This window comes from Cryptomeria japonica, unplaced genomic scaffold, assembly GCF_030272615.1.
Source record: "Cryptomeria japonica unplaced genomic scaffold, Sugi_1.0 HiC_scaffold_38, whole genome shotgun sequence".
In the NCBI taxonomy this organism is placed as follows: Eukaryota; Viridiplantae; Streptophyta; class Pinopsida; order Cupressales; family Cupressaceae; genus Cryptomeria; species Cryptomeria japonica.
The window spans coordinates 222,799-240,339 of record NW_026728860.1 but is presented as its reverse complement, the minus strand read 5'-3'; the positions used below and the strand labels follow the sequence as shown (position 1 = coordinate 240,339).

The following is a 17,541-nucleotide window of genomic DNA, read 5'->3' as shown; positions in this document are numbered from 1 at the left end:
CCAGTCTTAGTATAATTAATTAACATAAAGTCTGTCAAATTGGGCACACAGGTCCCAATTAGCCATCTAAAGAAAAACATAACAAAAAGACCAAAATAGAGAAAACCAAGAGACCATTACTTCTTTATTAGATTCCATTCCCACTCGAGCCTGCCGACATTCTGCTTCCATGTCTCCTTCTGATCTTCTTCGTCCTCCTCTGTCATTTCTCTTATACCCTTCTTTCCATTCTTCTTCCTAATTTTATTCAGTCTACCTTTACCAGAAACCGTACCTAGGACTGCATTCTTCATTATCCCATTTGTGATATTACAGAGAGAATTAAAAGCATCACACTAAAGTTTCATTATACTATCATGTTCATCATATTTCTTTTCTAGCCTTGCAATTTTCTCCTTCATGTCATTCAATTGCTCCTAACTAGTGTTGTTAGCATCTGGGGTCGACCTCAAAGGCAAACAGGGACCCATTTCCATATCTTTAGAGGACACTAGGCCATTGTGCTCTTTGAAAAGGGACTAATGTTCACTTTCCGATTTGTTGTTTTCTTCTTTAATTTCCTCTTCTTCGTCCATGTTCTCATTAGGGATTTCAGTCTGTTTTTCCTCATCCACATTAACATCCTCATCCTTAGAATTATCCTGAGAGTCAGCCTCATCTTCAATATAATAAATTTCATGAAAATTAGTCTCAGTCTTGGTAGGTTGATTCCTCTCTTTGTCACAAAGCCTAGCTGACCTTCTTTCCCCCAAGCTACTCTCAACTTTTTCTTGCTTTGTTCCTTTCACATCTTCCTCTTCCAAGTTATGAATCTCCGAGTCAATGGTCAAGCTCTTTTTGGTAGACTCACTACTAGACCTCTTAGCTTTCCTCAATTTAGAAAGATAAAAAAAAGCTTGTATGTTTCTAAATTGTAAACATAAAATTTAATTTTTTCTAAATTTAAAAAATCAAAATCACATATTTAAACAAATAATTTTAGTCATCCAGATATAAGGCTTCTATATTGAAAAAATCAAATTTATACACACGTGAGTTTTCAAGATCAAAAATCTTTTTTATTTTTCTAAATTGTAGTAATAAAAATATAATGTTTCTAAATTATATTTGCACACAGTGATAGAACATACCATTTTTCTCTTTTTTGTTAAGATAATGTTGCAAGAATCTTAGTTATCGATTTAAAAAGATAAAAAAAAACTTGTACGTTTCTAAATTGTAAACATAAAATTTAATTTTTCTAATTTTAAAAAATCAAAATAACATATTTGAACAAATAATTGTAGTAATTTTTCTAAATTTAAAAAATCAAAATCACATATTTGAACAAATAATTGTAGTGATCAAAATATAATGTTTCTATATTGAAAAAATAAAATTTATACGCACATGTGATTTTTCAAGATCAAAAAATATTTTTTATCTTTCTAAATTGTAGTAATAAAAATATAATGTTTGTAAATTATATTTGCATAGAATGATAGAGCATACCGTTTTTCTCTTTTTTGTTAAGATAATGTTGCAAGAATCTTAGTTATCAATTTAGAAAGATAAAAATAAACTTTTATCTTTCTAAATTGTAAACATAAAATTTAATTTTTCTAAATTTTAAAAATCAAAATCACATGTTTAAACAAATAATTTTAGTCATCAAAATATAATGTTTCTATATTGAAAAAATCAAATTTATACACGCGTGACTTTTCAAGATCAAAAATAATTTTTAAGTTTCTAAATTGTAGTAATAAAAATAAAATGTTTCTAAATTATATTTGCATAGAGTGATAGAACATACCGTTTTTCTCTTTTTTGTTAAGATAATGTTGCAAGAATCTTAGTTATCAATTTAAAAAGATAAAAAAGAACTTGTATGTTTCTAAATTGTAAACATAAAATTTAATTTTTCTAAATTTAAAAAATCAAAATCACATATTTAAACAAATAATTTTAGTCATCCAAATATAAGGTTTCTATATTGAAAAAATCAAATCTATGTTTCTAAGTTGTAGTAATAAAAATATAATGTTTCTAAATTATATTTGCATACAGTGATAGAACATACCGTTTTTCTCTTTTTTGTTAAGATAATGTTGCAAGAATCTTAGTTATCAATTTAAAAAGATAAAAAAGAACTTGTATGTTTCTAAATTGTAAACATAAAATTTAATTTTTCTAAATTTAAAAAATCAAAATCACATATTTAAACAAATAATTTTAGTCATCCAAATATAAGGTTTCTATATTGAAAAAATCAAATCTATGTTTCTAAGTTGTAGTAATAAAAATATAATGTTTCTAAATTATATTTGCATACAGTGATAGAACATACCGTTTTTCTCCTAAACAAACTTGTATGTTTCTAAATTGTAAACATAAAATTTAATTTTTCTAAATTTAAAAAATCAAAATCACATATTTAAACAAATATTTTTAGTCATCAAAATATAATGTTTCGATATTGAAAGAAACAAATTTATATACATGTGATTTTTCAAGATCAAAAGGAATTTTTATGTTTCTAAATTATATTTGCATAGAGTGATAGAACATACCGTTTTTCTCTTTTTTGTTAAGATAATGTTGCAAGAATCGTAGTTATCAATTTAGAAAGATAAAAAACAAACTTGTATGTTTCTAAATTGTAAACATAAAATTTAAGTTTTCTAAATTTAAAAAATCAAAATCACATATTAGAACAAATAATTTTAGTCATCAAGATATAATGTTTCTATATTGAAAAAATCAAATTTATACACATGTGATTTTTCAATTTCTAAATTGTAGTAATAAAAATGTAATGTTTCTAAATTGTATTTGCATAGAATGATAGAACATACTATTTTTCTCGTTTTTGTTAAGATAATGTTGCAAGAATATTAGTTATCAATTTAAAAAGATAAAAACAAACTTGTATGTTTCTAAATTGTAAACATAAAATTTAATTTTTCTAAATTAAAAAAATCAAAATCACATATTTAAACAAATAATTTTAGTCATCAAAATATAATGTTTCTATATTGAAAAAACAAAATTTATATTTCTCAAATGTTATACCCTTAAATAAGATTGTGGTTTAGTTACGGTTAGGGTTAGGGTTGTATTAGGGATAGCATTAATGTTGTATTGGGTTATCATTTAATTTTTATAAGAGTAGAGTTAGAATAAAACAAGTAATCTAAATCAAAAGAAAGTTTAAACTATTTTCGTATTTGTATTAATAAGATTATTTTAATTAAAACTAAGTTTAATCTATTTTAAAATGCCTTTTTTTTATTACAACAAAATTTAAATGTATCAATCTCATAAAAATATTTAAATAATGAAAACCAATTCATAACAAAAGTACATAATAGTGAAGGATTTTTTAAATATTTTATAATAAACTGATAATAAGTTTTATGAATGCATTATCCTATAATAACAACTGCAACATAACCATAACTCTAAATATTTATTATCCTTGACAAGAAAACCTAACCATAACCCTATAAACTTAACCCTAAATATAATGCAAAACATATTGCTAACCCTAACTCTATCCCTAACAATGATGTATACCCTATCCCTAAACACAATCCTAACCCTAACTTTAAATTCTAACCCTAAACCCTAGCCTTAGCCCTAACCTAACACTAATACTAAACATGAAGTAAACCTATCCCTCGCCATAACCATAGTCCTAATCCTAACCATAATCCTAACAAAAAACATAAACCTTAATCATAAAAATAATCATAATCCTAACCCTAATCCTAACATTAATTGAACCATAACCCTAACAATAATCCTTATATAGATTTGCCTAGTTAAACCTTAACTTTGACCTTAAAATAAAGCTTTATTATATAATCCTAACCTGCACACCATGCTTTATCCTTAAACCCTAACCCTATTTGAATACTATTATAGCTTGCATATAAAAAATTGAGATTTAAGTGCGTTAATTGAATAGATACTAATAATGCACAAAATAAATGGTACTAAAATAATATTACTCTTTTGATAAGCATAGAAATCAAATCAATGATGGTGCTTTAAGTAGATTATTATCTGTTTTATGTTATCAAGATTTTATTTCATATATTTAATATAAATTAATTTTAAATCATATTAATAATGGTTCCAATTGAATCTATGAATACAATTTGCTAATTTGAATATTGTAAATTTGGACATTTTCTTGGTGGTCAATTTTCTTGTCGATAAATATGTCTATCTCATATATATTAACAATAGAAAATCAATGTTAATTAATATTTTTACAATGCATTCAAAATTTTCTCTCATAAGATATCCAAATGAATTATACAATGCTCATAAATTTTACCACTTGTTTAGTACCACGGATACATAGAAAGGTTGACCTAGATTCTTTCATAATTTTAGGACTTTAAGTTCATTTTTTGTGAAAAGTTTGATTGATCAGAACTTACCAATTGCTTAGAAGGTTTGAGCTCAATCTATGCAATTACCACCATCTTAGTCATGGATATGCACATGTAACTTATTTTGAATATTTCATAAAATTTATATAAATTATAGTATATACTATTTTATAAAATTTCATGTTTTTGGGTATAAAAATTAAAATCTATTTTAATAGATTTATTATAATTTTAGATTTATTTTTGGTTTTGTATTTTCTTAAATGATTATATCCATTTCAAATTAATTAAAACATATTGTAAATTTACAAATATGTGACTCACTAAACTTGGGGTTCTATCTTTGATACCAAGGTTCTATCCCTATCCCAAACCTTGAATCTAATTTTAATCCTAATGATGATCCAAACCCTAGCCCTAATTATAATTCTATCCGTAACCCTTCTCAAACCCTAACCATAACCTTAATCATAATTATTATTCTCCTAATCTAAATATAAATGAATCTAAGCATTATAGCACAATAGTAACCCTAATTCTAGCCTAACCATAACCCTAAGTAAATGTAACCATAACCCTCAATATGCACGAATCATAATTATAATTAAGCTATAACTTGAGCTATATTTAAACCCTAAAACTAACTACAATCTTAACCATAACCCTAAACCCTAACCCTAACCAAAACCCAAAACCTATCCTTAATCCTAAGAGTAAATCCTACCCATAATCCTAATGCTAACCCTAAACCCTAACTCAAACCATTACCCTCACCCTATCCTTAATCTCAAACCTTAACATTAACCATAATCCTCACCCTAACCCTAAGCCTAAACCTAATTCAAACAATGATATTAACAATGACCCTAGCCCAAATCCTAACCCTAACCTTGACCCAAACCCTAATCTTAACCTTGACCCTAGCTTGATGTAAATCCTAACCCTAACCATAATCCTAACTATGACCCTAAGCCTAAGCCTAAGCCAAAGCCAAACCATCATCCTAAACCTAACCTTAGTGCTAAACATGATTTCAATAATAAACTTAACCATAACCCTAATCATAATCCTAACCCCAACCCCAACCCTAATCCTAACTCTAACCTAACCATAATCCTAAACCCTAACCCTGACAAAAATCCTGCCCTAAATGTAACCCTAATTCAAATGGAGATTTTATCGTAATCTATTCCTAACCTTAACCTAGCCCAAACCCTAATCCTAATAGAACATTAATACCAATTTAACCATAACCGTAATTCTAACCCTAACTTTGATGTAAACCCTAAACTTAATTGTAACCCTGACACTAAACCCTAACCATAAACTTATGTTCCTTATAAGTAAAACTTAACCCTGACCATAATCCTAACCCTAAAATTAACCTTAACCATATTTACTATTTCAACCCTAATTTGAATGTCAACCATAACCCTGAAGCGACCTCGATTATAAATCCAACCTATGGTTTACCTTATCCCCAATCTTTATGCTAACATAACCCATAACCCTAACTAAATTCTAATGCTAACCTTCAAACAAAGCTCTATTAATTTAGTTGTAATTCTAACCTTAATCCTAATTAAACTCTATCCCTAACCCTAATACTGATTCTAATTGAACCTGAACCTTTACCCCAAGCATTATCCTACCAATTACAACTATTATTTTAGTTATAATACTATTACACCCTCTAATCTAGACCCTAACCCTAACCCTAACCTGATAATGACCCTAAACCTAACCTTATATCTAACCCTAACCCTAACAACCCTAATCCTAACACAAACCCTAACTCTTACACCTCTCATCACAAAATATCTTTTATTCCAATCTTAAACCTAACCCTAACCCTAATCCTAATTTTAATTCTAACACTAACCCTAATTTAAATTATAATCACTATTTATAATCTTTAAAACTTACCCTAATTATAATCACTAAGACTAACCCCAATACCAACCTTAAACCTAACCCTAATTATAACTTTTACACTAACTATAATTATTAACCCTAACCCTAACAATAATACTTAGTCTTAACCCTAAAACCTAATCCTAACCATAACCCTAACAACATGCTTTATCCTTGAATCCTAACCCTTCCCGAGTCATAACACTAAATGTAACCTTAATTTAGTTGTAATGCTAACCCTAATCCTAATTAAACCCTATCCCTATTCCTAATATTGATTCTAATTGAACCTGAACCTGAACCCTTACCCCAAGCATTATCCTACAATAATAACTATAATCGTTAACTAAAACCAATTATAACTATCATTTTATCTATAATACTATAACTCCCTTTAATCTAATCCCTAACCCTAACAACCCTAATCCTGACGCAAACCCTAACTCTTGTAGCTATCATCATAGACTATCTTTCTATGCAATCTTAACCCTAACCCTATCCCTAATCCTAATTATAATTCTAGACCTAACCCTAACCCTAATCCTAATTTTAATTATAATCTTTAAACTTTACCCTAATTATAATCACCAAGACTAACCCTAACACTAACCATGATCCCATGCGAAAAACAAAACTTGATGCTAACCCTAACCATGATATACACCCCAATTGTTATTATATTCCTAACCCTAACCATGATATAAACCTTAACCCTGCCATAATACTAACCTTAACCCTAATCCAAAACATAACCATAAACTGAATCCTAATCCTAACCATACCCCCAGTTATAATTGTCACCCTGACACTAAACCCTAACACTAAACCCTAACCTTAACCATAAATTGAACCGTAATATTAAACCGTAACCATGACCCTAACCCTAACCATAATCCTAACTGTAATCCTAAACCTTAATGCTAACCATAATCCTAAACCAAAACCAAACCCTAATGTTGATGCTAACCCTAACCATGATATAAACCCTAAACATTATCATAACCCAAACCCTAATCATAAATCTAACCCGAACCATTATGTAAACCTTAACCCTAACCATAACACTAACCTTAACCCTAATGCTAACCATAACCATATTACTCCAATTAAATAAAGTTTAATATTATCATTAAATAAAGTTTAATATATCTTAGATTTTAGTATTTGCTTTGATCTTGCAACACATAAATTATATAAAATAGTCTAAATAGATATTTAAAATTTCATATATCCTTATCGCCTATTTTTATCATGTACCGAATTCTAATAGGCGTCTCCATAAGGATATCTGAATGTATTATATATATATTTGATTAAAATAAAATATATGTAAGCTAGGTCTTACCTTTTTAAAATTAGGAAGCCCGGCACTTTGAATTAATTTTGGGAGATTTCTTTCATGCTTTCTTAAGATGTAATTAGTTAGTCAAAGCTTCTAATTTGAATAGGGAGCAGATCGTAATTTTTTTCGTCTCCACTACGCACAACACATTGAATGCATCATTTGACGGAACAAAGGTCCTCGTAGGAGCTTCTTAAATTTGGGGCTCCCTGTATATATAGATGAGAGTATTGCATTGGATGTCATATCAGTTTCCGGCTGCTAACTGATCATTTAGTTGAAACGTAAAGTGTTTTCTGTGCGCTTAACACAATAAAGAAATTATGGAGAATTTCATGCGTTGGAAACTGATAGTACTGTTTTTTGTGTACTTCCTTCTGTTTATAGTGCATGTTTCGGCCAGGTGCAGCCATACCACTATTCCATGTCCTTCGCCCCAACCGCCCCCAAAGAAATCTATTTTATCAGAGACGGATTGGGCACCTGTGCGGCCTCAGCAACCATATTCCATGGCCGTACCGCTCTCCAAGAAGTCTGTTTTATCAGTCCAAAACTGGTCACATGTGCGCCTCTTTCGTAATGCTGAAGACCCTGCTTCCGAATCTCACCGTATGGACAGCCACTGAAACCAATTTTCTCTCCTCTCCTGTTCTCATCCATTCTCAAGTGAGACAAATAAAACTGGATTCGTTCATTCTATAGTGCATCAATAGTCCACCCGGTGGTGCGGCTGTATTTACAAGATCGGTGTAAATTTTCAACCGTTTCTTTCACTTGTATATTTTTATTCATTCACGTAGTCGAAATAAATGTTGATTTAGTCTTCCCGGATTACAATACATATTTAATACGTATCGTGCATAAATAAAGAATAAACTGCAGCCACCCGTTGGCACGGCAGTATACAGAAGATCGGTATAAATTTTCTAATACGCAAGCACAACCAATTCCATGAAGAACCTAAAGGCTATAAAATAATGTTGAGAAGTTTATACAAGAATAAATAGTAAACAAATTTTGAAATGCCAAAAGATTATGTGTTGGAAAAGGTCAGTTTTAGAAGCAAGATATGATCTGTTCCTTGTTCAAATCTTGTGACTGAAAGTTCCATCTTAATGAACGGAGAAAAGAATATCAAAGGTTAGTTGTTAAGGGAAACAATGCCATTCCAGGTATGGAAATAATTAATTAATTAATAACATATTCTATTTATTTAAGGTTATTGTCTTAGTCTTATTTTTTTTTATTAGATAAGCAGGGAGATGGCCCTGAATGAAAAGAGAAGCAGAATTACATCATAAACCAAACACCAACTATAAAATAGCTAACAAAAAGGAACCAGTTCTAATAAAAAATGATCAAAAATTTTCCTACCCCTGAGACTATTTCTACGGATGCTAGTATCATACCCAATGTTAATAGCAGAAGTATCACAATACCGATTATCATAAGCTATACAACTAATGATGTTTCCAGCATTATCCTTATCAACATAACCGAGCCAGTCTTAGTATAATTAATTAACATAAAGTCTGTCAAATTGGGCACACAGGTCCCAATTAGCCATCTAAAGAAAAACATAACAAAAAGACCAAAATAGAGAAAACCAAGAGACCATTACTTCTTTATTAGATTCCATTCCCACTCGAGCCTGCCGACATTCTGCTTCCATGTCTCCTTCTGATCTTCTTCGTCCTCCTCTGTCATTTCTCTTATACCCTTCTTTCCATTCTTCTTCCTAATTTTATTCGGTCTACCTTTACCAGAAACCGTACCTAGGACTGCATTCTTCATTATCCCATCTGTGATATTATAGAGAGAATTAAAAGCATCACACTAAAGTTTCATTATACTATCATGTTCATCATATTTCTTTTCTAGCCTTGCAATTTTCTCCTTCATGTCATTCAATTGCTCCTAACTAGTGTTGTTAGCCTCCTGGGTCGACCTCAAAGGCAAACAGGGACCCATTTCCATATCTTTAGAGGACACTAGGCCATTGTGCTCTTTGAAAAGGGACTAATGTTCACTTTCCGATTTGTTGTTTTCTTCTTTAATTTCGTCTTCTTCGTCCATGTTCTCATTAGGGATTTCAGTCTGTTTTTCCTCATCCACATTAACATCCTCATCCTTAGAATTATCCTTGGAGTCAGCCTCATCTTCAATATAATAAATTTCATAAAAATTAGTCTCAGTCTTGGTAGGTTGATTCGTCTCTTTGTCACAAAGCCTAGCTGACCTTCTTTCCCCCAAGCTACTCTCAACTTTTTCTTGCTTTGTTCCTTTCACATCTTCCTCTTCCAAGTTATGAATCTCCGAGTCAATGGTCAAGCTCTTTTTGGTAGACTCACTACTAGACCTCTTAGCTTTCCTCAATTTAGAAAGATAAAAAAAAGCTTGTATGTTTCTAAATTGTAAACATAAAATTTAATTTTTTCTAAATTTAAAAAATCAAAATCACATATTTAAACAAATAATTTTAGTCATCCAGATATAAGGCTTCTAGATTGAAAAAATCAAATTTATACACACGTGAGTTTTCAAGATCAAAAATCATTTTTATGTTTCTAAATTGTAGTAATAAAAATATAATGTTTCTAAATTATATTTGCATACAGTGATAGAACATACTGTTTTTCTCTTTTTTGTTAAGATAATGTTGCAAGAATCTTAGTTATCGATTTAAAAAGATAAAAAAAAAACTTGTACGTTTCTAAATTGTAAACATAAAATTTAATTTTTCTAAATTTAAAAAATCAAAATCACATATTTGAACAAATAATTGTAGTAATTTTTCTAAATTTAAAAAATCAAAATCACATATTTGAACAAATAATTGTAGTGATCAAAATATAATGTTTCTATATTGAAAAAATAAAATTTATACGCACATGTGATTTTTCAAGATCAAAAAATATTTTTTATCTTTTTAAATTGTAGTAATAAAAATATAATGTTTGTAAATTATATTTGCATAGAATGATAGAGCATACCGTTTTTCTCTTTTTTGTTAAGATAATGTTGCAAGAATCTTAGTTATCAATTTAGAAAGATAAAAATAAACTTTTATCTTTCTAAATTGTAAACATAAAATTTAATTTTTCTAAATTTTAAAAAACAAAATCACATGTTTAAACAAATAATTTTAGTCATCAAAATATAATGTTTCTATATTGAAAAAATCAAATTTATACACGCGTGACTTTTCAAGATCAAAAATAATTTTTAAGTTTCTAAATTGTAGTAATAAAAATAAAATGTTTCTAAATTATATTTGCACAGAGTGATAGAACATACCGTTTTTCTCTTTTTTGTTAAGATAATGTTGCAAGAATCTTAGTTATCAATTTAAAAAGATAAAAAAGAACTTGTATGTTTCTAAATTGTAAACATAAAATTTAATTTTTCTAAATTTAAAAAATCAAAATCACATATTTAAACAAATAATTTTAGTCATCCAAATATAAGGTTTCTATATTGAAAAAATCAAATCTATGTTTCTAAGTTGTAGTAATAAAAATATAATGTTTCTAAATTATATTTGCATACAGTGATAGAACATACCGTTTTTCTCCTAAAAAAACTTGTATGTTTCTAAATTGTAAACATAAAATTTAATTTTTCTAAATTTAAAAAATCAAAATCACATATTTAAACAAATATTTTTAGTCATCAAAATATAATGTTTCGATATTGAAAGAAACAAATTTATATACACGTGATTTTTCAAGATCAAAAGGAATTTTTATGTTTCTAAATTATATTTGCATAGAGTGATAGAACATACCGTTTTTCTCTTTTTTGTTAAGATAATCTTGCAAGAATCGTAGTTATCAATTTAGAAAGATAAAAAACAAACTTGTATGTTTCTAAATTGTAAACATAAAATTTAAGTTTTCGAAATTTAAAAAATCAAAATCACATATTTGAACAAATAATTTTAGTCATCAAGATATAATGTTTCTATATTGAAAAAATCAAATTTATACACATGTGATTTTTCAATTTCTAAATTGTAGTAATAAAAATGTAATGTTTCTAAATTGTATTTGCATAGAATGATAGAACATACTATTTTTCTCGTTTTTGTTAAGATAATGTTGCAAGAATATTAGTTATCAATTTAGAAAGATAAAAACAAACTTGTATGTTTCTAAATTGTAAACATAAAATTTAATTTTTCTAACTTAAAAAAATCAAAATCACATATTTAAACAAATAATTTTAGTCATCAAAATATAATGTTTCTATATTAAAAAAACAAAATTTATATTTCTCAAATGTTATACCCTTAAATAAGATTGTGACTTTAGTTACGGTTAGGGTTAGGGTTGTATTAGGGATAGCATTAATGTTGTATTGGGTTATCATTTAATTTTTATAAGAGTAGAGTTAGAATAAAACAAGTAATCTAAATCAAAAGAAAGTTTAAACTATTTTCATACTTGTATTAATAAGATTATTTTAATTAAAACTAAGTTTAATCTATTTTAAAATGCCTTTATTTTATTACAACAAAATTTAAATGTATCAATCTCATAAAAATATTTAAATAATTAAAACCAATTCATAACAAAAGTACATAATAGTGAAGGATTTTTTAAATATTTTATAATAAATTGATAATAAGTTTTATTATCCTATAATAACAACTGCAACATAACCATAACTCTAAATATTTATTATCCTTGACAATAAAACCTAACCATAACCCTATAAACTTAACCCTAAATATAATGCAAAACATATTGCTAACCCTAACTCTATCCCTAACAATGATGTATACCCTATCCCTAAACATAATCGTAACCCTAACTTTAAATTCTAACCCTAAACCCTAGCCTTAGCCCTAACCTTAACACTAATACTAAACATGAAGTAAACCTATCCCTCGCCATAACCATAGTCCTAATCCTAACCATAATCCTAACCAAAAACATAAACCTTAATCATAAAAATAATCATAATCCTAACCCTAATCCTAACATTAATTGAACCATAACCCTAACAATAATCCTTATATAGATTTTCCTAGTTAAACCTTAACTTTGACCTTAAAATAAAGTTTTATTATATAATCCTAACCTGCACACCATGCTTTATCCTTAAACCCTAACCCTATTTGAATATTATTATAGCTTGCATATAAAAAATTGAGATTTAAGTGCGTTAATTGAATAGATACTAATAATGCACAAAATAAATGGTACTAAAATAATATTACTCTTTTGATAAGCATAGAAATCAAATCAATGATGGTGCTTTAAATAGATTATTATCTGTTTTATGTTATCAAGATTTTATTTCATATATTTAATATAAATTAATTTTAAATCATATTAATAATGGTTCCAATTGAATCTATGAATACAATTTGCTAATTTGAATATTGTAAATTTGGACATTTTCTTGGTGGTCAATTTTCTTGTCGATAAATATGTCTATCTCATATATATTAACAATAGAAAATCAATGTTAATTAATATTTTTACAATGCATTCAAAATTTTCTCTCATAAGATATCCAAATGAATTATACAATGCTCATAAATTTTACCACTTGTGTAGTACCACAGATACATAGACAGGTTGACCTAGATTCTTTCATAATTTTAGGACTTTAAGTTCATTTTTTGTGAAAAGTTTGATTGATAAGAACTTACCAATTGCTTAGAAGGTTTGAGCTCAATCTATGCAATTACCACCATCTTAGTCATGGATATGCACATGTAACTTATTTTGAATATTTCATAAAATTTATATAAATTATAGTATATACTATTTTATAAAATTTCATGTTTTTGGGTATAAAAATTAAAATCTATTTTAATAGATTTATTATAATTTTAGATTTATTTTTGGTTTTTTATTTTCTTAAATGATTATATCCATTTCAAATTAATTAAAACATATTGTAAATTTCTATGCAATTACCACCATCTTAGTCATGGATATGCACATGTAACTTATTTTGAATATTTCATAAAATTTATATAAATTATAGTATATACTATTTTATAAAATTTCATGTTTTTGGGTATAAAAATTAAAATCTATTTTAATAGATTTATTATAATTTTAGATTTATTTTTGGTTTTTTATATTCTTAAATGATTATATCCATTTCAAATTAATTAAAACATATTGTAAATTTACAAATATGTGACTCACTAAACTTGGGGTTCTATCTTTGATACCAAGGTTCTATCCCTATCCCAAACCTTGAATCTAATTTTAATCCTAATGATGATCCAAACCCTAACCCTAATTATAATTCTATCCGTAACCCTTCTCAAACCCTAACAATAACCTTAATCATTATTATTATTCTCCTAAGCTAAATATAAATGAATCTAAGCATTATAGCACAATAGTAACCCTAATTCTAGCCTAACCATAACCCTAAGTAAATGTAACCATAACCCTCAATATGCTCGAATCATAATTATAATTAAGCTATTACTTGAGCTATATTTAAACCCTAACCCTAACCAAAACCCAAAACCTATCCTTAATCCTAAGAGTAAGCCCTACCCATAATCCTAATGCTAACCCTAAACCCTAACTCAAACCATTACCCTAACCCTATCCTTAATCTCAAACCCTAACATTAACCATAATCCTCACCCTAACCCTAAGCCTAAACCTAACTCAAACAATGATATTAACAATGACCCTAGCCCAAATCCTAACCCTAACCTTGACCCAAACCCTAATCTTAACCTTGACCCTAGCTTGATGTAAATCCTAACCCTAACCATAATCCTAACTATGACCCTAAGCCTAAGCCTAAGCCAGAGCCAAACCATCATCCTAAACCTAACCTTAGTGCTAAACATGATTTCAATAATAAACTTAACCATAACCCTAATCATAATCCTAACCCCAACCCCAACCCTAATCCTAACTCTAACCTAACCATAATCCTAAACCCTAACCCTGACAAAAATCCTGCCCTAAATGTAACCCTAATTCAAATGGAGATTTTATCGTAATCTATTCCTAACCTTAACCTAGCCCAAACCCTAATCCTAATAGAACATTAATACCAATTTAACCATAACCGTCAACCATAACCCTGAAGCGACCTCGATTATAAATCCAACCTATGGTTTACCTTATCCCCAATCTTTATGCTAACATAACCCATAACCCTAACTAAATTCTAATGCTAACCTTCAAACAAAGCTCTATTAATTTAGTTGTAATTCTAACCTCAATCCTAATTAAACCCTATCTCTAATCCTAATACTGATTCTAATTGAACCTGAGCCTTTACCCCAAGCATTATCCTACCAATTACAACCATTATTTTAGTTATAATACTATTACACCCTCTAATCTAGACCCTAACCCTAACCCTAACCTGATAATGACCCTAAACCTAACCTTATATCTAACCCTAACCCTAACAACCCTAATCCTAACACAAACCCTAACTCTTACACCTCTCATCACAGAATATCTTTCATTCCAATCTTAAGCCTAACCCTAACCCTGATCCTAATTTTAATTCTAACCCTAACCCTAATTTAAATTATAATCACTATTTATAATCTTTAAAACTTACCCTAATTATAATCACTAAGACTAACCCCAATACCAAACCTTAAACCTAACCCTCATTATAACTTTTACACTAATTATAATTATTAACCCTAACCCTAACAATAATACTTAGTCTTAACCCTAAAACCTAATCCTAACCATAACCCTAACAACATGCTTTATCCTTGAATCCTAACCCTTCCTGAGTCATAACACTAAATGTAACCTTAATTTAGTTGTAATGCTAACCTTAATTAAACCCTATCCCTATTCCTAATATTGATTCTAATTGAACCTGAACCTGAACCCTTACCCCAAGCATTATCCTACAATAATAACTATAATCGTTAACTAAAACCAATTATAACTATCATTTTATCTATAATACTATAACTCCCTCTAATCTAATCCCTAACCCTAACAACCCTAATCCTGACGCAAACCCTAACTCTTGTAGCTATCATCATAGACTATCTTTCTATGCAATCTTAACCCTAACCCTATCCCTAATCCTAATTATAATTCTAGACCTAACCCTAACCCTAATCCTAATTTTAATTATTATCTTTAAACTTTACCCTAATTATAATCACCAAGACTAACCCCAATACTAACCCTAACACTAACCATGATCCCATGCGAAAAACAAAACTTGATGCTAACCCTAACCATGATATATACCCCAATTGTTATTATATTCCTAACCCTAACCATGATATAAACCTTAACCCTGACCATAATACTAACCTTAACCCTAATCCAAAACATAACCATAAACTGAATCCTAATCCTAACCATACCCCCAGTTATAATTGTCACCCTTACACTAAACCCTAACACTAAACCCTAACCTTAACCATAAATTGAACCGTAATATTAAACCGTAACCATGACCCTAACCCTAACCATAATCCTAACTGTAATCCTAAACCTTAATGCTAACCATAATCCTAAACCAAAACCAAACCCTAATGTTGATGCTAACCCTAACCATGATATAAACCCTAAACATTATCATAACCCAAACCCTAATCATAAATCTAACCCGAACCATTATGTAAACCTTAACCCTAACCATAACACTAACCTTAACCCTAATGCTAACCATAACCATATTACTCCAATTAAATAAAGTTTAATATTATCATTAAATAAAGTTTAATATATCTTAGATTTTAGTATTTGCTTTGATCTTGCAACACATAAATTATATAAAATAGTCTAAATAGATATTTAAAATTTCATATATCCTTATCGCCTATTTTTATCATGTACCCGAATTCTAATAGGCGTCTCCATAAGGATATCTGAATGTATTATATATATATTTGATTAAAATAAAATATATGTAAGCTAGGTCTTACTTTTTTAAAATTAGGAAGCCCGGCACTTTGAATTAATTTTGGGAGATTTCTTTCATGCTTTCTTAAGATGTAATTAGTTAGTCAAAGCTTCTAATTTGAATAGGGAGCAGATCGTAATTTTTTTCGTCTCCACTACGCACAACACATTGAATGCATCATTTGACGGAACAAACGTCCTCGTAGGAGCTTCTTAAATTTGGGGCTCCCTCTATATATAGATGAGAGTATTGCATTGGATGTCATATCAGTTTCCGGCTGCTAACTGATCATTTAGTTGAAACGTAAAGTGTTTTCTGTGCGCTTAACACAATAAAGAAATTATGGAGAATTTCATGCGTTGGAAACTGATAGTACTGTTTTTTGTGTACTTCCTTCTGTTTATAGTGCATGTTTCGGCCAGGTGCAGGCATACCACTATTCCATGTCCTTCGCCCCAACCGCCCCCAAAGAAATCTATTTTATCAGAGACGGATTGGGCACCTGTGCGGCCTCAGCAACCATATTCCATGGCCGTACCGTCTCAAAGAAGTCTGTTTTATCAGACCAAAACTGGTCACATGTGCGCCTCTTTCGTAATGCTGAAGACCCTGCTTCCGAATCTCACCGTATGGACAGCCACTGAAACCAATTTTCGCTCCTCTCCTGTTCTCATCCATTCTCAAGTGAGACAAATAAAACTGGATTCGTTCATTCTATAGTGCATCAATAGTCCACCCGGTGGTGCGGCTGTATTTACAAGATCGGTGTAAATTTTCAACCGTTTCTTTCACTTGTATATTTTTATTCATTCACGTAGTCGAAATAAATGTTGATTTAGTCTTCCCGGATTAGAATACATATTTAATACGTATCGTGCATAAATAAAGAATAAACTGCAGCCACCCGTTGGCACGAAAGTATACAGAAGATCGGTATAAATTTTCTAATACGCAAGCACAACCAATTCCATGAAGAACCTAAAGGCTATAAAATAATGTTGAGAAGTTTAT

General features: G+C 29.1%; 1 protein-coding gene across 1 annotated transcript; it reads right to left on the bottom strand.

The window, feature by feature from the left end:
* Positions 1 to 518: 518 nt before the first annotated feature.
* On the bottom strand, positions 519 to 17,208 carry LOC131862175 (uncharacterized). The gene is made up of 3 exons (XM_059214987.1): positions 17,022 to 17,208; positions 9,672 to 9,800; positions 519 to 658 (listed from the first exon to the last, which is right to left on the bottom strand). The coding sequence occupies exons 1-3, from the start codon at positions 17,206 to 17,208 to the stop codon at positions 519 to 521; spliced, it is 456 nt and encodes a 151-aa protein (XP_059070970.1).
* Positions 17,209 to 17,541: the final 333 nt, after the last annotated feature.